Source organism: Ranitomeya imitator, chromosome 3 (genome assembly GCF_032444005.1).
Source record: "Ranitomeya imitator isolate aRanImi1 chromosome 3, aRanImi1.pri, whole genome shotgun sequence".
Taxonomy (NCBI): domain Eukaryota; kingdom Metazoa; phylum Chordata; class Amphibia; order Anura; family Dendrobatidae; genus Ranitomeya; species Ranitomeya imitator.
Genome location: NC_091284.1, coordinates 352,797,147 through 352,821,586, shown reverse-complemented (window position 1 = coordinate 352,821,586; position 24,440 = coordinate 352,797,147). Strand labels below are relative to the sequence as shown.

Genomic DNA, 24,440 nt, shown 5'->3' with positions numbered 1-24,440 from the left:
ATCTGCAAATATCGATATTTTACTGTGTAAACCTTCTACCAGATCATTAATGAATATGTTGAAGAGAACAGGTCCCAATACTGACCCCTGCGGTACCCCACTGGTCACAGCGACCCAGTTAGAGACTATACCATTTATAACCACCCTCTGCTTTCTATCACTAAGCCAGTTACTAACCCATTTACACACATTTTCCCCCAGACCAAGCATTCTCATTTTGTGTACCAACCTCTTGTGCGGCACGGTATCAAACGCTTTGGAAAAATCGAGATATACCACGTCCAATGACTCACCGTGGTCCAGCCTATAGCTTACCTCTTCATAAAAACTGATTAGATTGGTTTGACAGGAGCGATTTCTCATAAACCCATGCTGATATGGAGTTAAACAGTTATTCTCATTGAGATAATCCAGAATAACATCCCTCAGAAACCCTTCAAATATTTTACCAACAATAGAGGTTAGACTTACTGGCCTATAATTTCCAGGTACACCACATGTGTAGTCTCGAAAGCTTGCAATTTGTTACCATCTTTTCAGTTAGCCATTAAAAGGTATCAACCACTGAGGACTCTCAATTCTAAATATTTTGATATTTGTTAGTGATGAGAGCCACACAAATATTAAACGGTCAGCCGCCAAATGCTTTGGATTGGATGACCGAGACTGTACTGTACCGATGCCCCACTGTTGCAACCCTTATATCAGATATTTATTGCTTACTAGATGGTAGCCTGATTCTAAAGCATCGGGTATTCTAGAATATGTATTTTATGTATGAAGATTTTAGAATAATACATTCAATACACAGGATTTGGCCGGCCACGACCAATTAGCGAAGCTTGGTTCAACTCTTGCGCCAATTCGCGGCTGGACTGCGCCTGTCGCTGATTGTTCGCGGCCGGCCACGTAGTATATAGCACAGCCACGTAGTATATAACAGCCCACGTAGTAAATAGCACAGCCACATAGTATATTACACAGCCACGTAGTATATAGCAGAGCCACGTAGTATATAGCACAGCCACGGAGTATATAGCACAGCCCACGGAGTATATAGCACAGCCCACGGAGTATATAGCACAGCCCACGGAGTATATAGCAGAGCCACATAGTTTATAGCACAGCCACGTAGTATATAACAGGCCACGGAGTATATAGCACAGCCACGTAGTATAGCGCACAGCCCATGGAGTGTATAACAGCCCACATAGCATATAACACAGCTCACGTAGTATATAACAGCCCACGCAGTATATAACAGCCCACGTAGTGTATAACACAACCCACGTAGTGTATAACACAGGCCACGTAGTGTATAACACAGGGCACGTAGTGTATAACACAGGCCACGTAGTGTATAACACAGGCCAAGTAGTGTATAGCACAGCCCACGTAGTGTATAGCACAGCCCACGTAGTATATTGCACAGCCCAAGTAATACATTACACAGCCCACGTAGTACATTGCACAGCCCGCGCAGTATATAGCACAGCCCGCGCAGTATATAGCACAGCCCACGCAGTATATAGCACAGCCCGCGCAGTATATAGCGTAGCCCGCGCAGTATATAGCGCAGTCCGCGCAGTATATTGCGCAGCCCGCGCAGTATATTGCGCAGCCCGCGCAGTATATTGCGCAGCCCGCGCAGTATATTGCGCAGCCCGCGCAGTATATTGCACAGCCCGCGCAGTATATTGCACAGCCCGCGCAGTATATTGCACAGCCCGCGCAGTATATTGCACAGCCCGCGCAGTATATAGCACAGCCCGCGCAGTATATAGCACAGCCTGCGCAGTATATAGCACAGCCCGCGCAGTATATTGCACTGCCCGCGTAGTATATTGCACAGCCCGCGTAGTATATTGCACAGCCCACGTAGTATACAGCAATGTGGACATCATATCCCTGTTAAAAAAAAAAAAGAATTAAAATAAAAAATAGTTATATACTCACCTTCCGTTTGCCTCTGGATCCAGGAAGGATTTACCGACGCTCCTCGTGCTCTCCGGTCTCAAGAGTGCATTGCGGTCTCACGAGATGATGACGTAGCGGTCTCGCGAGACCGTTACGTCATCATCTCGCGAGACCGCAATGCATCGGTCGGAGCGTCGCGAGGAGCGGGAAAGGCACCGGAAGGTGAGTATATAATGATTTTTTATTTTTTTATTATTTTTAACATTAGATCTTTTTACTATTGACTCTGCATATGCAGCATCAATAGTAAAAAAGTTGGTCACACAGGGTTAATAGCAGCGTTAATGGAGTGCGTTACACCGTGGTCCCTTAACGCTGGCAATAACCCTGTGTGAGGGCTGACTGGAGGGGAGTATGGAGCGGGCACTGACTGCGGGGAGGAAGGAGCGGCCATTTTGCCGGGGGACTGTGCCCGTCGCTGATTGGTCGTGGCAATGGTCGTGGGCGTTTTTCCACGACCATTCAGCGACTTGGATTTCCATGACAGACAGAGGCCACGACCAATGAATATCCGTGACAGACAGTAGGACAGACAGAAAGACGAAAGTGACCTTTAGACAATTATATAGTAGACTAGATTGTGGCCCGATTCTAACGCATCGGGTATTCTAGAATATGCATGTCCCCGTAGTATATGGACAATGATGATTCCAGAATTCGCGGCAGACTGTGCCCGTCGCTGATTGGTCGAGGCAACCTTTGACATCATCGTCGCCATGGCAACCATTATGACATCAACGTCGATACTGTGCCCGTCGCTGAATCAGAAACGTGGGATTTCTACGTCCTTTATGACATCATCGTCCCTGTGCCCATTGCTGATTGGTCAAGGCCTGGCGGCCTCGATCAATCAGAGATGCGGGATTTCTGCGTCGATACTGTGCCCGTCGCTGATTGATGCGGGATTTTCAGGACAGACAGACAGACGGAAAAACCCTTAGACAATTATATATATAGATACTGTGAATGTGGAATAAGTGTCTGTAATCAAAATATCAGGGAGCTGCATTATCACTGGACTTTTATGTGTGAAAAACAAGTAATTACATTTTTTTCCACCATGTAGGGTGTCAGAACATCAACTCTCCAGCTGTCATCACTGCAAGAAGGGGACTATACTTTTCAGCTCACTGTGACAGACTCTGCAGGGCAGCAGTCTACAAGTGAGGTGACCGTAATTGTCCAACCTGGTAAGACGCATATGATGATTTTAGTTTGAATGGGTTAATATTAGTTATCCTTGTATGAATTGTCATATTTGCAAACCTCAAATGTTTCAGAAAACAACAAGCCTCCAGAAGCTGATGCTGGACCAGACAAGGAGCTCACTCTACCTGTAGACAGTACAACTCTGGATGGCAGCCGAAGTACAGATGATCAGAAGATTGTCACTTATCTTTGGGACAAAACTCAGTGCGTATCTACAATCACTGCAGTGAACAAAACTTTTGATTTTGAGATTTCTTAATAACCAGACAAAATTTTGCTCAGCATTGTATACTACAGTATAATATACTGCCATAAATGGAGAGGCATGTAGGTTTATTTTATGTATAGTTACAGACAAGTTTGACAATCACAGTGAATACCATGGTCCATATATACAGATGGTGATTGCTTGCTCTCCAGTTAGCAGGAGGGGCTGCTGGTTCTTAACATTATATATTAGCTCTACAGTGTAGGCCATGAGAATATATGTCCCCTGTAACTCATGTTAACATGTCTGCCCCAGTGACAGCGGAAGTCAATCAAGAAGAACGGACTGTCCCCTGGAAGTTTCTTAACACCTTATTGGGGCTTAGTCTTTTCAGCATTCAACATTTTTCAGGTTGAACTGGACACAGGTTGTAACAGTGGCTGCAGAGTGGATTAAAACATTTTTTCTCTTTATTTTGCCTCTCCGTTATAGAGATATTTGCAATCAAAGTTTGTGTGCTCTGTCTGACAAGTGTGACCAGAACCATATCTAGCAAGGTTTTTTCATGGCATTTAATCCATCACTCCTGTGGGTTTTTTTGTTTTTGTTTTTTCTCTTTTTGGTTTCTGCTTTAAAGTGCTCAAAGCTATATTCCCCCCCACTGTTTTATTGCCTTGTTCAGCATTGGTTGCTTACCTTGCATAGTAATGCCTGCTCTGGCCTTATGCTAATTGGTTAATTGCTGATTGTGGCCATTTGGTGTCTGATGCTTGCAGACATTTCATTTCATATATATTTAACTCTGGCTGGGATAGCACGGGGTCACGTGTGCAACAAATATTAAGTGCAACAGTATAAAGTGCTTGGCAGTTAGACAATGGCAGTTGGACAGGGCAGGAGACAGGTAAGGTGCATAACTTTTTCATACAATAATGCTTCTTGGTCAGTCATACTACATTATGCATTTATCATATCAATCTGCTTCTTATTTGTTTTTACTTCTGCTTTCTCACAACTCGCCCGCCCTTTAACACATTATGTGCACTCTCTCCATATCCACCCCTCCCTTCTCCCCTCTCCCATGTATAGCTCTGAGGCTCTACTGACATTTCTTACCCACTCCAAACCATCCAATACCTCCATGCAGCACTCAAAACGTTCATACAAATCATCCCACCACCTGCTCTTTCTGATTTTTCTCCTTTTACTAGTTGCAGGCGACATCTCCCGCAACCCTGGGCCTCCCTCCACCAGAATACATTACTCTCCTCCAGCTACATATAGAAACCCTGCTAATCTTATTAACATTTAGTGCATGCCTTCTCCTATCGCTTTCCAATGTGCTCTTTGGAATGCACGGTCTGTGTGTAACAAACTAACTTACATTCATGATTTTTTCCTCTCTAATTCCCTTAACCTTTTGGCTATTACAGAAACCAGGATCCAGCATTCAGACACCACCTACGTTTCCGCTCTCTCGTTTGGTGGGCTGAAATTTTCACATACTGCCAGACCTGAGAACAGACAGGGTGGCAGTGTTGGTTTGCTCTTTTCATCACAATGTGCTTTCCAGGTCATCCCCCCGGTTCCCTCCCTTACATTTCCTTCCTTTGAAGTCCACACCATTAGACTCTTTAAGTTCTTCTCCTTGCGAGTGGCGGTTGTTTATCGCCCTCCAGGCTCCTCCCGCCAGTTTCTAGACCACTTTGCCACCTGGCTTACTCACTTTCTATCCTTTGGCATCCCCGCCCTCATCATGGGAGACTTTAATATCCCCATGAATGATCCCCTCTCCCAATCTGATTCTTTCTCTAACTTCTTCATTTGGCCTCTCACAGTTTGCTAATTCTCCTACGCATGAGGACGGGAATACTCTGGACCTGGTTTTCTCCCGGCTCGCTGCATGACTTTACTAACTCCCCTCTCCCGCTCTTGAACCACAACCTTCATTCCTTCTCTGTCAAGAATTGTCTCCTCACCTGGGACACCCCCACTTACCACACCTATCGGAATACACGTACCATTAATACCCATCAGCTTATGGACAATCTCCACAAATCTTTAGCCCCCATCTCCTCCCTCTCCTGTCCAGACTTAGCATTGTCACACTTCAATAATACACTGAAGAATGCCCTAGATGAAGCAGCACCTTCTACACGCAGAAAGACCCGACACAGACAACGGCAGCCCTGGCACACTATGCAAAAACACGCTTTCTTCAGCGTTGCTCAAGGTGTGCATAGCAACAGTGGAGAAAATCTCTCTTAGCAGAAGACTTCATCCACTATAAGTTCATGCTCAAAACCTATAACTCTGCCCTTCATCTGGCCAAACAATCCTACTTCACCACCCTCATCACCTCACTATCCAACAACCCTAAACGACTTTTTGAAACCTTAAACTCCCTCCTGAAACCTAAAGAACAGGCCCCCATCACCAACCCCAGCGGTGAGGATCTGGCCACATATTTGCTAGAAAAAATCAACCACATCCATCAGGATATCTCAGCCCAATCTCCTCACTGCCTGGATCCCCTTCCCTGCCACACTTCAAGCTCATTAGACATCTTTGAGCCTGTTAGAGAAGAAGAAGTTTCCAAGCTCCTCGCTTCTGCTCGGCCTGCAACAGTGACCGCATTCCTTCACATCTCCTGTAGTCTATCTCACCAGTGGTCTCCGCTCACCTGACTAAAATATTTAACCTCTCTCTTTCTTCAGGTATCTTTCCCTCCTCATTTAAACATGCAATCAAAACCCCTTTACTTAAACAGCCATCCCTGGACCAGAACTGCACTGCTAACTACAGACCTGTCTCTAACCTTTCCTTCATCTCTAAACTCCTTGAACGCTTGGTCCACTCCCGTCTAATCTGCTATCTCTCGGATAACTCTCTTCTCAACCGCTTACACTCTGGTTTCCGCTCTTTACACTCCACTGAAACTGCCCTCACTAAAGTCTCTAATGATCTAATAACAGCTAAATCCAAAGGTCATTGCTCCCTGATGATTCTCCTGGATCTCTCTGCCACATTTGACACTGTGGATCACCAGCTCCTCCTCACTATGCTACGCTCTATAGGCCTCAAGGACACAGCCCTCTCCACCTACCTCTCTGAACGCTCCTTCACTGTATCTTTTGCTGGCTTCTCTTCCTCTCCTCGTCCCCTTACTATCGGGGTTCCGCAGGGCTCAGTCCTAGGCCCCCTCCTCTTCTCTCTATACACGGCCCCTATTGGACAAACAATCAGCAGATTTGGGTTCCAGTATCATCTCTATGCTGACGACACCCAATTATACACTTCTTCCCCTGACATCACCCCTACCCTAATTCAAAATACCAAGGATTGTCTGGCTGCTGTCTCTAACATCATGTCCTCCCTCTATCTGAAACTAAATCTCTCCAAAACGGAACTTCTTGTGTTTCTCCTTTCTACTAACCTCACTCTACCCAACCTCGAAATAATCCTTTACTCCCTATATCTGATCACTCAATTGCTCTTGTCACCTGCATCTTAAAAACATCTCCAGAATCCGACCTTTTCTCACCTTTGAAACTGCTAAGATGCTTACTGTTGCTCTTATTCATTCTCAAATGGACTACTGCAACTCTCTATTGATCGGTCTCCCTCTTTCCAAACTTTCTCCTCTCCAATCCATCTTGAATGCGGCAGCCAGGGTCATATTTCTGTCCAGCCGCTTCACCGATGCCTCCATCTTGTGCCAGTTATTTTGCTACAAGGTCCAGTATAAACTCATCTCTCTCACCCACAAAGCTCTCCACAGTTCTGCACCGCCTTATATCTCCTCTCTCATCTCCGTCTATCGCCCTACACGTGCCCTCCGTTCTACAAATGACCCAAGACTAACATCACCCGTAATCCGTACCTCGCACCTCCGTCTCCAAGACTTCTCTAGTGCTGCACCAGCTCTCTGGAATGCACTTCCCCAGATGATCAGACTGATACCTAGCCCCGACCTATTCAAGCGCGCTTTGAAAACCCATCTCTTCAAACAAGCCTACCACATCAACTACTCAGTAAACTAACTTTGCCCTGTTCCCTCCCTCGAAATATTACTCTGAATCTGCACCCTACTATTCATCTGTCTCCACACCCTCCATGCACATGATAACTGCACTTGATACTTGACTATTGCACTTAAACACACGGGCTGATGACCGGATCATGCAGCTTTATATGAAAATCCCTATTTATTAAAATTGCCAGACCTGAAATAACAAGTATTTTTCACCTATTGTGTCCTCCTATTTCCTTGTAGATTGTAAGCTTGCGAGCAGGGACCTCACTCCTAATGTCACTGTCTAAATTGTCTTAACTTGTATTGAATTTATTGTCTGTACATGTCCCCGTTTAATTGTAAAGTGCTGCGGAATATGTTGGCGCTATATAAATAAAAATTATTATTATTTGCCACCTAATAAGATAACACCCACTTGGATTTTAAAAAAAAAAAGTTATCAGACAGTTTTGACTGGTGCATGTACTTCTTTTCCCTGTATGATGCATGATGCTGACTGATCATAAACCAGCATTAACACTCAAAGGTAAGGAACACAGTCCCACTACAGCTTAGAGCAGATTTCTCAGTGTGTGAGATGTAATGATACAGACCTGCTCTCCTGGTCTAACCTCCTGCATGATTAGAAAGCACAGAAGACTAAGGGTACCGTCACACTGAAACGACGCTGCAGCGATACGACAACGATGTCGATCGCTGCAGCGTTGCTGTTTGGTCGCTGGAGAGCTGTCACACAGACAGCTCTCCAGCGACCAACGATCCCGAGGTCCCCGGTAACCAGGTTAAACATCGGGTTACTAAGCGCAGGGCCGCACTTAGTAACCCGATGTTTACCCTGGTTACCAGCGTAAACGTTAAAAAAACAAACATACTTACCTTCAGCTGTCTGTCCTCCGGCGCTCTGCTTTCCTCTGCACTGTCAGTGCCGGTCAGCCAGAAAGCAGAGCGGTGACGTCACCGCTCTGCTTTCCGGCTGGCCAGCGCTGACACAGGATGCAGGAGGAGTGCAGAGAAGCAGAGCGCCGGGGACAGACAGCTGAAGGTAAGTATGTAGTGTTTGTTTTTTTACGTTTACGCTGGTAACCAGGGTAAACATCGGGTTACTAAGCGCGGCCCTGCACTAAGTAACCCGATGTTTACCCTGGTTACCAGTGAAGACATCGCTGAATCGGCGTCACACGCCGATTCAGCGATGTCAGCGGGAGATCCAGCGATGAAAGAAAGTTTCAGACGATCTGCTACGACGTACGATTCTCAGCGGGGTCTCTGATCGCAGTAGCGTGTCAGACACAGCGAGATCGTAACGACATCGCTGGAACGTCACGGATCATGCCGTCCTAGCGATCAAAGTGCCACTGTGTGACGGTACCCTAACACCACAGATAAGGTCCCTGTGGGGGGAGTGGCAACACAGCTAATCATATGAATGTCTACTGTGCTCCACAACTTTTACTCGCTTTGCAAGGAGATCAAACCTGCCTCTTCTAGTTGTGTGTGAGATGTAATGAGACCTTGCTCTTATCTCACTGCAGAGAGATTACAAGATGAGCACAACAGACATAAAGGTACCGTTACACTAAACGACTTACCAACGATCACGACCAGCGATACGACCTGTCCGTGATCGTTGGTAAGTCGTTGTGTGGTCGCTGGGGAGCTGTCACACAGGCAGCTCTCTCCAGTGACCAACGATCAGGGGAAAGACTTCGGCATCGTTGAAACTGTCTTCAACGATGCCGAAGTCCCCGGGTAACCAGGGTAAACATCGGGTTATTAAGCGCAGGGCCGTGCTTAGTAACCCGATATTTACCCTGGTTACCATTGTAAAAGTAAAAAAAAAAAAAAAAACAGTACATACTCACATTCCGATGTCTGTCACGTCCCCCGCCGTCAGCTTCCCTGCACTGACTGTGTCAGCGCCGGCCGTAAAGCAGAGCACAGCGGTCACGTCACCGCTGTGCTCTGCTTTACGGCCTGGCCCTGACAGTCAGTGCAGGGAAGCTGACGGCGGGGGACATGACAGACATCGGAATGTGAGTATGTACTGTTTTTTTTTTTTTTTTTAACTTTTACAATGGTAACCAGGGTAAATATCAGGTTACTAAGCGTGGCCCTGCGCTTAGTAACCCGATATTTACCCTGGTTACCAGTGAACACATCGCTGGATCGGCGTCACACACGCCGATCCAGCGATGACAGCGGGTGATCAGCGACCAAAAAAAGGTCCTGATCATTCCCCAGCGACCAACGATCTCCCAGCAGGGGCCTGATCGTTGGTCGCTGTCACACATAACGATTTCGTTAACGATATCGTTGCTATGTCACAGAAAGCGTGCAACGATATCGTTAACAAAATCGTTATGTGTGAAGGTACCTTAAGTGTGATGCTGACTCTTTCAGCTCTCATCTCCAAACAGGCAGGTTGGGGGATGGACAGTACAACAGAGGTGGTGATCCTATGAGAGGAAGAGCTGAAACAAGGATTTGTAATGTGATACAGGTAAACTCTGCTGCACTGCCCCTCTCTCCACACTGACTCATCTAGGAGGTTAGACTAGGAGAACAGGGCTGTATCATTACATTTCACACACTGACAAATCTACTATAAGCTATGATAGAGGTGTGTTCTTATTCCCTTTGAGTATTGCTGCCTCCTTATGATTTCATCATAAAGGGAGAAGTACACCCTTGTGAAAACTCTTTGAAAATGTTCACTTGGACTTGGGGTTTTCTAACAAACCGAAGTTAATTTTAATAAATAGATCTTGGAATAATAATAATAATTTCCACAATTGGATGTTTTAATAAAAAATGTTTCGGTACTGAGATAATCTTATAAATGTGCCCCTGCTGTGTCTCACCGTGCAGGAACACAGTATGATCATATTGCAGCTCCTGGGCGGGAGGAGAAAAAGAGTATACAGACATTACAGCAGGGGATAATAAATTATTCTTTTTGTGAAGTAAAACATTTCGTTGCCTGTTTTTAACCGTGATCCCCCATGTTGTGATGTCTGTATACTCTTTTTCTTCCTCCCTGCCCAGGAGATGTGGTATGATTAGACCATGTTCCTGCACGGTCTGACACGGCCACTACACAGTACACAGCAAGGACACATTTATAATATTACCTCAGCACAGGAACATTTTATTTAAACACATCCAATTGTGGAAATTATTATTATTCCAAAATTTATTGATTAAAATTAAATTTTGTGTGTGGGAAAACCCCTTTTAATAATAAGATGTGATATAAATGCCTACAAAGAATGAAAAGCAAAGCAATGCCACCACTAACACAAACTATAGTAAAAGCCCCACCACTAAAAACCCAAAACTATACACCCTTTGTGAAAATAATTACTAGAAAATGTAAGGGAAACAACTTAAAGTTGCATTTTTGTGGCACATTGTGATGTTGAAAAGTGTGAGAAAAACACATTTTATTTTTTTCATCGCAAAAAATGAATATAAAAGTTGCTGCTGAAAAAAAAGCATCACTTATCACAAAAAGCCCATAGAAGTCGTTTGAATGAGAAAAAATGTTATATTCCACAAATCTATATGTATTTAAAGAGTAACTAAACTTTTATTCTTAATTTTGCTATATTTTTTCAAATATTTTTTTCCAGCCTGGAAAGTTCTGAAACTTTTCAAATCACTTTATTAGAGGAATTGATTTCATTCCTGTAAACAAATAGCATGTAGGGGGCATCCAAATCCCTGCTTTTCCCTCGTCTATTTGCCTGTTTTCAGGTATATTAATATCACAACGTACTCATTTGGAGCTCTGGGGACAAGCAAGCCTGCTGCAGGAGATTGTCCTGATAAGTAGGACACTCGGGGGGGGGGGAGGCCGGGGGATGAGGCGGGTGCTGACTCTCACTGCCGGCATCAGTACTCCAAATGAGTACGTTCTGTTATCAGTGCAGCTGAAGGCAGGCAACAGATGGGGGGGAGCAGTGGTTTGATAATCACTTAAATTCAGTTGTTTTACAGGAATAACTGGATCCTTGCAGCACTGGGGTCCTGGGTTCAAATTCCAAGGGCAACACCTACCAGGAGTTTGTACGTTCCACCCATGTTTGAGTGTGTTTTCTCTGGGCTCTACAGTTTCCTCCCACATTCCACGGGAGTATAGATCATTAGTCTCAAAGTAGACCGTTATGATATTGTCTGGATAGCATTGGGGAATTAATGGCACTTTATAAGCGAAATTAATAAAAAATTAATAAGTTGATTTGCAAAGCTTCAAAACTTTTCATGCTAGTCAAAATTATTTCAAATTGAAAGTTTAGTTATTGTTTATAAAAACATGCCTGGTGATTAACACATCTTGAACTGGTTGACTAATAAGTATTTTTTTTTTTAATTTAGGGGGCCAGCAGGAGTAAAAGTTGAAAATTCTAACAGTAGCATTGCCACAGTTACTGGTCTGCAGGTTGGGAAGTATGAGTTTACACTGACTGTTACAGATGAGCGAGGCTTGCAAGATATGGCCGTAGTCAGTGTCATTGTGAAGGAAGGTGAGTGTAGTGTCCTAATTTTGGAGGTAAAGGGGTAGTGTGAGATAAGAGACGTGGTCTGCATTTTCTTAAGAACAGAACCACTTCAATATTTAGTATCTGTGTCTTATATCTATCCTCTTGAACAAACCTGAGCTGCAATGCCAGGGACAAGGGTGCTGATCATTTAGTAAAAAGTAAATTCAATTATATTGGATCTTGTCCACTCAGACCAGACTGGCTTTATTCCTGGTAAGAGCACCTCCATTAATATCAGGTGAGTCCAGTCGATAATTCAATATAGTTCTTTAGTGCCAGACAACAACTGGGCATTAGCATCACTGGATGCGGCCAAAGCCTTTGATTCTCTTGAGTGGCCCTTTCTGTCAGCATGCTTACAGAGGTATCGTTTTGGGGATACATTTCTGAAATGGATCAATATACTATACATGAAACCTGCATAATTGTAAATAACTCCATTTCTGATTCCTCCTCATCATATAGGGGGACCCGTCAAGGGTGCCCCCTTTCTCCAGCTCTTTTTGCTCTCGCGATAGAGACATTGGCAATACATATAAGATCTTCCCCTGACATTAAGGGTATAGATATAGCGGGTCGTGAGGATACCATCGGTTTATACGCTGATGACATGGTGAAATTCATGGATAGGGCGGAGGAAACACTGTCGCGGGTAATCACCACTATAGATAAATTTAGCAAATACTCCGGTCTATATATAAACTGGGACAAATCTGCTCTGTTGCCTCTCTCTCATACCCCAACGCCAGGCCTCGAAACTCTCTCCTCGTTACCTATTGTATCCAATTTTAAATATTTAGGTATCTACAAGTCCCAATACACCAACTCTGACTTACGACTTATTATTTATCCACTGTTAGAACTAATCAGATCTAAATTTGCATCTTGGAGTAAACTTCCATTGTCGGTTGTGGGCCGTATTAACTTAATTAAAATGATACTCCTCCCTAAGTTTAGTTATTGTCTTCAACATAGCGCAGTACCGGTGCCTAAATCCTTCTTTACAAACACATACTTTACAAAGACATACTGATAGGAATTCTAGATTGTGAGCCCAATCGGGGACAGTGATGATAATGTGTGCAAACTGTAAAGCGCTGCGGAATATGTTAACGCTATATAAAAAAAAATTAAAAAAAATAAAGATTTATATGGGGGAAAACTAGACCCAAACTTAGGCTGTCTGCTTTACATAGACCTAAACAGGGGGGTGGAGCAGCACTGCCGGATTTCTCTCTGTACTACCTGGCTGGGCAGGCTAGAGCATTAAGTACATGGATGCCCAATAATTGTATTCCTAACTCTGAACATCCTTTGCTTCACTCTGCCCGAGTTGATTGTCCATTGGGCTTCCTGGAACTAGAAAAAATTAATGTCCCTTGTTTACTGCATATGCTTCGGCTGGCACGGTCAGTTTGGAGACAAATTAAATAAGTTGCTGGATTTAAAGATATTATAGCCGAAATGCCCCTATGGAAAAATAATTATTTCCCAGTGCTGTTTAGCCACTCGTCCACTGATTTTTGGGTTTTACACGGTGTTTCCTCGGTGGGTGATTTACATGACCGGGGGACCTTCGTGTCCTTTGAACAACTACAGATTAAATACGGTATCCAGAGATCCCAATTTTTTCGCTTTCTACAACTAAGATCAGCTTTCCAGTCGTATATGAGGGGTGCGGGTACAGGTCGAACTATCTCGTCTCTACCTCTGATAGGAATCCTTGATTCGCAGGGACCCCAGGGTCTTATCTCCTCTCTGTGTACCTATATGCGGTCTGTGGGGACTGGGTCTGCTATAAGCTCTATCAAGGGGAAGTGCAAGAAGATGAATGGGAAGAAATTCTAGAATCCCCTCTCAAGGTGTCCCCATATTAGAATGACCCAGTTATATATAATATATCAATCATATTTGACTCCGGTACGACTTTTTAGGATGGGTCGACTTCAATCATCAGAATGTTTACGTTGTCATTCATCAGACGCAGATTTTATCCACATGATGTGGAAGTGCCCCATCATCCTTCAATACTGGAAAGAGGTGACTTCATTACTAACGTCTCTGCTGTCGGCTCCCGTTCCTCTTGAGCCACTAATCTATTTGTTTGGGATATGGGATGAGGAGACCTGAGATCATTATGTCGGGGTTTTTCTACGGGAGACACTTTTTTTTGGCATGGAAGGTACTGGCATTGCGGTGGATTGGGGGTTCATGTCCTTCCCTCAGGACCTGGATTGAACTGGTGAACTCGATCATCCCATACGAACATACATTATACCAGAATAGAGGATATCCAGGTAAATTTGGAACAGGTGGAATTCCTCTCATCTTACTCTATAAATTCATAGTTAAATTGGCATCAGTGTAAAGAGTTAGATCTATCAAGATATTGCACAAAGGAAACTAATGCTTAATATCAAGCGGCGGAATGGTAGTTATTATAGCTATAGTTGTAGTTGTAGCTTAAGAACTTTAAATTCTCATGGCTCCATGTTTGCGTTTACATGGTTCACATGAAGTAAATGATTTGATATACACAAATTGTTGTTTTATTTTTTTGGCAATCCCATAGACTGAAAATACCGTCTTGGATATAACTAACAATGCATGTTTTGCTCTAAACTCAATAATGCATATAAAGCACATGTTTTATATTGTATATAAACATAATGAGTATAAGTGTGTATATTGTATACTTTCATTTTGTGGTTAATACACAAATTAAAAAAAAAAAGTAAACCAATTTTCTGAAATTGTAAAAGCCATTTAAGTTCAACATTTACATGCAGTGACTATGGACAAGTATTAGCAGTATATATGTGTATGTTATCATTATTTATTAACACATTCTCTTTTTCAGAGATTAATAAACCACCAGTGGCAAAGATTTCCGGAAATGTCGTCATTACATTGCCAACCAACACAGCAGAACTGGATGGCTCGAAATCTACAGATGATAAGGGCATTGTGAGCTTCCAGTGGCAGCGAGATGAAAGCAGCCCAGCAGCGGGGGTGAGCCAAATCAAGAATGAGTTTACTAGTATAATGAGATGCAATGTAAGCGATACAATAATATTTCAGTAGATGTAAACATTGAACGTAAAGGTGCTGCCTGTATAATGCAACAAGAAGCCATTAAGGAATTTATTGATTATCTGTCAAGAGACAAGAAAAATCTATGTTTTTATCCATTGTGAGGCTTGAAAAATGAGACTGCACTTCATCCACTGCATTTTATGGACAGGTTAATTACACATAAAAATTAGTGATGAGCGGACATGATCGGATAAGGTGTTTTCGGAGCATGCTCGATTGCTAACCAAGTGTCTTCAGTGTGCTTGAAAAATATGTTCTAGTCCCCGCAGCTTCATGTTCAACAGACGCAACACATGCAAGGATTGCCTAACAGCCGCAAGACATGCAGGTGCGGGGACTCGAACATATTTTTCGAGCATGCCAAAGTCACTTTGTTGTCACCTTATCCAAGCACGTCGGCTCATCACTAGTTATCACCTATGTGGCCGATTCCCTGCATGTGTTGTGGCTGTCAAGCAGCGGTGAGACATGTAGCCGCGGGGACTCGAGCATATTTTTCAAGCACGCCGGAGACACTCGGTTAACACATGAGCATGCTGGGATAGCATCTTATCCGAGCACATTTGTTCATCACTAATAAATGTAAGTGGACCAGATAAATAGATTTTGATTTTCCTTTTAGTGAAACGCTACCAGAAATATTTCAACTCTAGTATATTATGTACCCAGCATCATCTTCTGATTTTGCACATTTTCAGTGAGTGTATAAAAACAAATTATTTACATTGCTTTATGATGTCTAAAATGCTGTAGTATGTTTGTCAACTTGTAAATCACACGTAGAAGTGTTTGACCACCACTGTTTGAGCGGTCTTCCATCTTAAGTGAGGCATTACATTGCGAGGTAACGGAGTGGAAAAGATGACAGATTTGCGGATGATGTGGCAGTCATTAAGGCTCACAGCAGTTTGTTTTTCTTGCAGGAAGTGTTGAATAACTCCGATCATCATTCAGTCCTGTTTCTCTCTAACCTTGTCGAAGGAACCTACACTTTTCACTTAAGGGTGGCTGATGCAAAAGGAGAGAGTGATAATGACAGGACAACAGTAGAAGTGAAGCCAGGTGAGGGATGTCCTTCGACTAATCAAAAAATGTATATACAATTGAGGCAGTTATCTATACAAGCAGCTCCTAATCTGTATAGGCCCCCTTACACACTAGTTAGGTAGCTTTCTTTACGAAAAAGCCACTGCCAGATTCCTCTAGCAGTGGCCCTATCCTCAGGCAAAAACTCAGCAGGCCAAAGCCTTCTCTTCTTCGACATTATCTGTTTGGGAGAGACAGAAGGCAACCATATGCTAATATATAATGCTGCCAGCTAATATTGGAGGATTTGTCTGACTTTAGTTTAATATTTATAGAGGGATTTCATCAAAACAAGATGGAAAGTCTGTGTCACATCTATATAGACTATTACGGTAAATGAACAGTGAGTTTACATTTAATAACTTTTCAGCTGATCCAATCAATCTCAGTTGAATTTATTGATAAATATTAACAATTAAAACATTACTGCTACATAGAATTAAAGGGAACCTGTCACCCCCGTTTTTTCAAGAAGAGCTAAAAATAGCGTTAAATAGGGGCAGAGCTGGGCTTTACATTAGTGTATTTTGGAGCCTTTATTCCCCACCTATGCTGCCGAAATACCTTTGTAAAGTCGCCGTTTTGGGCTGTCACTCACGCTGGTCAGGTCATATGGGCGTGGTGACAGCGCTGTTTCTCCCCCAGATCTCCGTTGGTGGCGTAGTGGTGTGCGCATGTCAAAGTGGCGAATCCACTGCGCAGCTTCAAGGAAAATAGCGCGATCTGCGCTATTCAGGCGTTTATCGGTGGGCGCGGCCATCTTTGTGAGGCCGCGCGTGCGCAGATGGTCCTTCTCGGCTTCCCGGGGCTTCAGGAAAATGGCCGCGGGATGCCGCGCGTGCGCAGATGGAGATCACGGCGGCCATTTTCCTGCAGCCGAGATGCAAACTCGGCTTCAGGAAAATGGCCATCGAGATCGCCATCTGCGCACGCGCGGCATCCCGCGGCCATTTTCCTGAAGCCTCGGGAAGCCGAGAAGAACCATCTGCGCACGCGCGGCCTCACAAAGATGGCTGCGCCCACCGATAAACGGCTGAATAGCGCAGATCGCGCTATTTTCCTTCAAACTGCGCAGTGGATTCGCCACTTGGACATGCGCACACCACTACGCCACCAACGGAGATCTGGGGGAGAAACAGCGCTGTCACCACGCCCATATGACCTGACCAGCGTCAGTGACAACCCAAAACGGCGACTTTACAAAGGTATTTCAGCAGCATAGGTGGGGAATAAAGGCTCACAAAATACACTAATGTAAAGCCCAGCTCTGCCCCTATTTAACGCTATTTTTAGCTCTTCTTGAAAAAACGGGGTGACAGGTGCCCTTTAAATAATATTCACTACTTTGTATAAATCAAACTTTATACTACATGTCAATGACCTGTGCCAATTGTCTTCCAACAATGAATCAGTGTCATCGTGACTGAATTAGATGGACATCATAACACTTTTGGTATTCAGAGAGGTCTATCATTGCATGTATATAAAAAAAAACTAATAGGGCAGCGTAAGAGGTTGGTTTGATCTTTCAGGATACATTACAAAATGAACCATAGCTTGTTCAATATTTTTCTGGTAAAAATGAAACCAAGAGGCTACTAAGAACAGAACCTAAGAGGTCTTAAATGTAGGATCGATAGACGTTTTAAAGTTACAGAAATGATTAAACAAATTATTATTATTATTATTCTCAATTTATTGAGTATAGAATATGACTGCTACACACAGAATTATATGCACTTACACACTTTGCCATATAGTCAAAGAGATTATTCATGAGGGAACGTCTCACCTGTCCTACTCCCAGGATTATGGTGTGGGGTAGCATACTGTAGAGTAGCCTGACCCCTCTAGCCTTCATTCTAGGCACACTAACAGCTCGGCGTTACATTGACTTGGTGGTAGAACCAGTGATACTGCCATTTCATCAAACTATCTTAGCAACTGTTTTTTTTTTAACAAGACAATGCAAGGCTGCATGTTACTCACTCAACTGTGAGCTGCCTGCATGGCCAAAACTTGCTTCCATAACTGCAGTGTTTCAAAACTTGTCTCCTATCGAGCACATCTGGGATCTCATTTTTCAACAATTCCTAAAATAGCTGCCAGCAGCGGATCTTAAAGATTTGCATGCTCCAGTGCATTTGGCATCACAGAAAATTTATTAGACCACCATTAACAACCTTACTAATAGCATGACAACACATATACGTTTGTGTATTTCTCATGCTCCACTACTGAATAGATCGAAACTATGAAAATGTTGTTTCAATTTTTTCATCGTTTACATATCATTAACAGTTTTATTGATCTTGTGATATTCATAATTCCACAACTTTTCCTCCTTCAACAGCCGCAAACACATGCTGGGTTTGCCTAACAAACTAAAAATAAAATACTTCTTGATGATGCGCTCTGTAAAGTTAATCTACACTTGGGCAAAACTTCTTTTTTTAAACTATAGTGCATTCAAGTAATGGGAAACCGGTAATATTCAGAATTATACTTTTGGATGTGAATTGAGAAGAAACACTTTTAAATAAGGTTAAACTATGAAAAGTGGGCTTTTTGTACTCAAATGATCGTACAGATCTAGTACCACCTATTTTGGACAACACTCCCTGCAATATTCATTTACTATTTCCTTTTATATGTGCTGTATTAATGACAGGTAGGCTTGGGTTAAATTCTAGCTTTGCAGGCTTTGATTAGTGCACCTGGCTAGCATTGCATATAAACAGGCTGGGTGTTCATCTACCTCAGTCAGCTGGAGGGAAGCAGACCAGACTAGATGTGTTTTGGAGCTCAACAGAGAGAGAAAGGCCAGAATATCTCTCTGGAAAAAGTCTGTATAGACTGTGTGCCCCAAATTGCAAGTATCAGTGGTTGCTATGGATAATAGCTGTTGTGTTTGGCAAGATTGGAACTAGCTCAGTCCTGTATGAGTAACCTGGGTCTGTTCTGTTGAGTTTGCGCCTGGACATGACTAGGGATTTATGTTTCTGATTTTGTTTTGGAGCTGTATAACCTGTGTAAGTAAATGTCACATTGTGTTGCCAAAAGAATCCAGTGCCTGTGTGAACACTACCTAATGCCTACCCGAAAGCGTGAAAACCTAAATAATAATGCATGCTACAGGAAGTGTATCCCCAAAACTGTAAATGAACATATAGGCCCTATAAAAATGATATTGGTACTGTAGATTTTAGTACATTTGTTTTAAATAGAAAAATGTTTTATTACATAAGTAAGTGAGGAGACTTTATGATGGTGGTTTATTGTTTTTATCGTATTATGCCATCTTTTGTAGTAGTTGTTTCTGTAATTCCAACTTTGCTTCTGTTTTTCAGACCCCATGAAGAATAACCTGGTGGAGATGATTCTGGATGTGAGTGTCAGCCAGCTGACTGAAAGACAGAAGGGGATGTTTATGCGCCAGATTGGGGTACTTCTAGGCGTTTTAGATTCTGACATCACTGTGCAGAAGATCCAGCAATACACCGAAAAAAGGTATTTCCTGATCAATTTCAGAATATTGTATTTCTTACAAAAATGATACAAGTCATGTCTTTACATGGAAGTAGCTACAAGGTGGTTATACTTCACAGGTAACACAATGTGACAAATGCATCAATGAGACAAGTTAAAGGGAACCTGTCACCTGAATTTGGCGGGACCGGCAATCTTGCCTTGCGCAGGCGTGTACTACAGAGGGCAAAGAATAAACTTCAATCCAATATTGCGGCCAGCATGCAGCCAGCGGGTAAGGAAAGGGTGAATCAAACACCTGAAAACTCCGCCCATATGACCAAAATCCGGTCCCGCCAAATTCAGGTGACAGGTTCCCTTTAAAGGGATTTTCTGCTCCTGATTTTATTTTATTTTTTTAATTTGGCAGTGGGTTCTAAATAAAAAAAAGAAATAAAAAAAAAGCATACTGTCATTAGGAAGTGAAATGTGAGCTCTTGATTGAGCCAATCAATAAGATCTATTTGGTAATAAAAATGCCATAGAATCAAACCTTAAATTAATTTTTCCCCCACAAGTCTTATGAGACTTATATTCCTATCAATTCCAGTTTGTAGTACTACAAATAGGCTATATGTAGCTGTCACTTTTTTGTCTTGTTTCACAATAAGATTTCTTATAGTGGTACAGCTATATAGGAATACATTGTATCTCATGAAAATGGCATGTACAGTGAGGAATTTAAGTACCGTAATTGATATACTGCCTGTTTTGCAAGTTTTCCCACCTACAAAGAATGGAGAGGTCTCTGTTGTTAATCATAGGTACACTTCAACTGTGAGATGCAGAATCTAAAAATAAAAACCAGAAAATTATTTAAAAAATATACAATTAATTTGCATTTTATTGTATGAAATACACCTACCAACCAAGACTTCTGCCTCTAACAGACCTGTTAGTTTTTCTTTAAAGGGACTCTGTCACCTGAATTTGGCGGGACTGGTTTTGGGTCATATGGGCGGAGTTTTCGGGTGTTTGATTCACCCTTTCCTTACCCGCTGGCTGCATGCTGGCTGCAATATGGGATTGAAGTTCACTCTCTGTCCTCCATAGTACACGCCTGCACAAGGCAATCTTGCACAGCGCAGGCGTGTACTATGGAGGACAGAGAGTGAACTTCAATCCAATATTGCAGCCAGCATGCAGCCAGCGGGTAAGGAAAGGGTGAATCAAACACCCGAAAACTCCTCCCATATGACCCAAAACCAGTTCCGCCAAATTCAGGTGACAGGTTCCCTTTAAGAAGCCTTCCTACTTTGCACTCATCTGTATTAATTGCACCTGTTTGAACTTGTTACCTGTATAAAGGACACCTGTCCACATATTCAATCAATCACACTCCAACCACTCCACCATGGCCAAGACCAAAGACCTGTCTAAGGACACCAGGGACAAAATTGAAGACCTGCACAATGCTGAGATGGGCTACAGGACAATAGACAAGCAGCTTCGTGAGAAGGCAACAACTGTTGGCACAATCTTTCTATATTATTTCTAAACACTCTTTCGGTGATTACTTTATATCTCCATTCATACTGCACCCACACACACAAAAGATACACCATTTGAAAGTTAAACTTGCCTCCTTCAGCAAGAAAATAGCCAAACAAACAACACATCCATGATGTGATCACAAAATACAGTTTAAACATTAATTTTCAGAAACCTGCAGTAAGGACAAATCACATGCAGGTGGCACCACACTACACCAAAGCACACTACCATAAAGCTGCTTACAGACATCACAAACAAATCCTAACATTTGCCTTGGGGGCTTTCCAGCTTGCCAAACTCCTTGCCCAAGCGATTTCAGGCACATTGGAGGATTGCACACTTCACTGCAGGTGAGTCACATATGCAAGCACATTGGTAAACATGCACTGCCTATTCAATTGCACACTTGGTCCATTTATACTCCACCGACACACACAAATGATACACCATTTCAAAGGTCAAATTACCTGCAGGTGGCGTTTGCCTTGGGGTTTTTCCAGTTTGCTGAAGTGCTTGCCCAGCCTATTTCAGGCAAATTCGAGATTGCACACTTCACTGCACTAGAGTCACATATGCAAACACATTTGTAAACATTCACGTCTTTTTCAGTGATTACTTCGCGCCACACACACAAATGGTGAGTCACCTATGCAAACACATTTGTAAACATGCACTGCTTTTTCGGTGATTACTTCGCCCCACACACACAAGTAATACACCATTTGAAAGGTAAACTTGCCCCCTTCAGCAAGAAAAACACAAACAAACCACACATTCACGATTTGATCAATAAATACACTTTAAACATTAATTTTCAGAAACCTGCAGAAAAAAACAATAACCTGTAGGTGGCACCACAACCTCTAGACATTTTTTTAGCCTCTACTAGTCAAACCAATTTATTGTATTACCAATCTACATATACAAATACATCTCTGTTTTCATCATCTCATTAAATACATTAACATTTGACCAGCTTGATTTTCCTGAAATTGCCTGTGCCCCTGACAACCAATGTGCGAAAATTTTGCACGGGCCAACTAGTTATTAGAAGATAGAAGAAACACAAGATGACCATCAATCTTCCTCGGTCTGGAGCCCCCATGCAAGATCTCGTCTCGTGGGGTAAGGATGATTCTGGGAAAGATCAGGAATCAGCCAGAACTACATGGGAGGACCTGGTCAATGACCTTAAGAGAGCTGGGACCACAGTCTCAAACATTACAGTTCGTAACACACTACACCATCATTGATTAAAATTCTTCAGGGCACGCAAGGTCCCCCTGCTCACACCAGCACAAGTCCAGGCCCATTAGAAGTTTGCTAATCTGGGTGATCCATAGGAGGCATGGAAGAAGGTCATATGGTCAGATGAGACCAAAATAGAATTTTTGGTATCAACTCCACTTGCCGTGTTTGGAGGAAGAAGGATGAATACAACTCCAAGAACAACATCCCAACCATGAAGCATGGTGGTTGAAGCACCATACTTTGGAGGTGTGTTTGTGCAAAGGGGACAGGACGACTGCACCGTATTGTAGGGAGGATGTATGGGGTCATGTGTCGCAAGATTTTGGCCAACAACCTCCTTCCCTCAGTAAGAGCATTTCAGATGGGTTGTGGCTGGGTCTCCAGCACGACCATGACACGAAACACACAGCCAGGGCAACTAAGGAGTGGCGCCATAACAACCATTTCAAGGTCCTGGAGTAGCCTAGCCAGTCTCCAGACTTGAACCCAATGGAACATTTTTGGAGGGAACTGAAACTCAATGTTGCCCAGCAACAGCCCCAAAACTTGAAGGATCTGAAGAAGATCTGTATGGAGGAGTGGGCCAAAATCCCTGCTGCAGTGTGTGCAAACTTGATCAAGAACTACTGAAAACGTCTGACCTCTGTAATTGCAAACAAAGGTTTCTGTAACAAAACTTAAGTTCTGTTTTTCTATGGTATCAAATACTTATTTCATGAAATAAAATGCAAATTATGTAAATATCATACAATGTGATCTTCTGGATTATTTTAAAAAAAGATTCTGTTTCTCACAGTTGAAGTGTACCTACGATAAACATTATAAATGTCTCCATTCTTTGTGGGTGGTAAAATTTGTAAAATTGTCCATGTATCAAAAACTTACTTTCCCCACTGTATGTGCAACTGTCATACTTGGGTTTTTTGGCTTCAACTAAAATATAAGTGCCAAAGTTCCAGTCACATGTAATACACCGTGCTGGTCAGTAACTAATTAGTGAAGTTTATACTGTTAGATCTGTATCCAGCAGCTTAAAAGCGTTATCTACAGAAAATAGATGGTCATTGGTGACATCGCCACCAATTCATCGATGTTGGTAGTGGACCTCCTGGTGCTCACGTGGCATAACAATGTCACAATCATTGGCTGCTAATGGAATGCAATGCTCACACTTCTTCCTAACGTCCAAGTTTCATCGAAGAGAAGTGAGAGTGCTCTAGCTTATTGGCAGCTTCTGATTGACTGCAGTGCTCACATGGCACAATAATGTCACTTGATCGCTGGAAGACTCAGCGCCGGCATTGCTGGAACGGCACCGATGTGGGTGGTGAACATCTCTATTATTATTATCTTAAATTTGTAAACACATTCAATGCAATAAATGCAGCATTTAATAATGGGGTTGTCCAAATAGTACCACACAGTGTTGCCTGTGGACTTGCCCATTTTTGTAGCATTCTTGCCTACATCTTGCTTGTAATACAAACTGATTATGAACTGGTATCTAATGCTGACTATAGATGTAACAATCCAGTTTATAATCTGTAACCATATTCATTTTTTTCCATTGTAATAAAACAGAGTGCATGTTCCATGGAGATGTAATATGGGTGAACAGCACATCCACATAGCTTCAAATGTCAAATCTACTTTATTAAAATTCCAATAAAAAATGTAACTGATAACCAAGAACTGCGGCTGTGCCGTTCTTCCTTAGGCTACTTTCACACTTGCGTTTTTCAGCTTCCGTCACAATCTGTCGATTTTTGAGAATGCAGGATCCTGCATTTTCCCATAGACTTATATTAGCGACGGATTGTGACGGATGGCCATCCGTTTGATCCGTCGTGCACTGGATCCGTCGGAAAATAGCGGTCCGTCGTGCGGAGAAAACGATCAGAGGAACGTTTTTTCTGCACGTCGGAAAATCGGTCAGCGACACATCCTGCGCTGCCCGTCCTCGGCAATAATGGAAGCCTATGGACGCAGGATCCGTCGCTGACCGTCACAC

General features: G+C 42.9%; 1 protein-coding gene across 3 annotated transcripts in view; it reads left to right on the top strand.

The window, feature by feature from the left end:
- Positions 1–24,440, top strand: part of KIAA0319L (KIAA0319 like) — a 199,257-nt gene that overhangs the window by 151,678 nt on the left and 23,139 nt on the right. For 2 of the 3 annotated variants that reach the window (XM_069756828.1, XM_069756829.1), the window contains exons 12-17: positions 3,044–3,167; positions 3,258–3,390; positions 11,808–11,956; positions 14,835–14,986; positions 15,994–16,132; positions 19,507–19,666. In XM_069756828.1, the coding sequence (XP_069612929.1) occupies positions 3,044–3,167; positions 3,258–3,390; positions 11,808–11,956; positions 14,835–14,986; positions 15,994–16,132; positions 19,507–19,666 (857 nt within the window). Of the gene's footprint in view, positions 1–3,043; positions 3,168–3,257; positions 3,391–11,807; positions 11,957–14,834; positions 15,032–15,993; positions 16,133–19,506; positions 19,667–24,440 lie in introns of all 3 variants that reach the window. The other variant, XM_069756827.1, reaches the window with a different exon arrangement.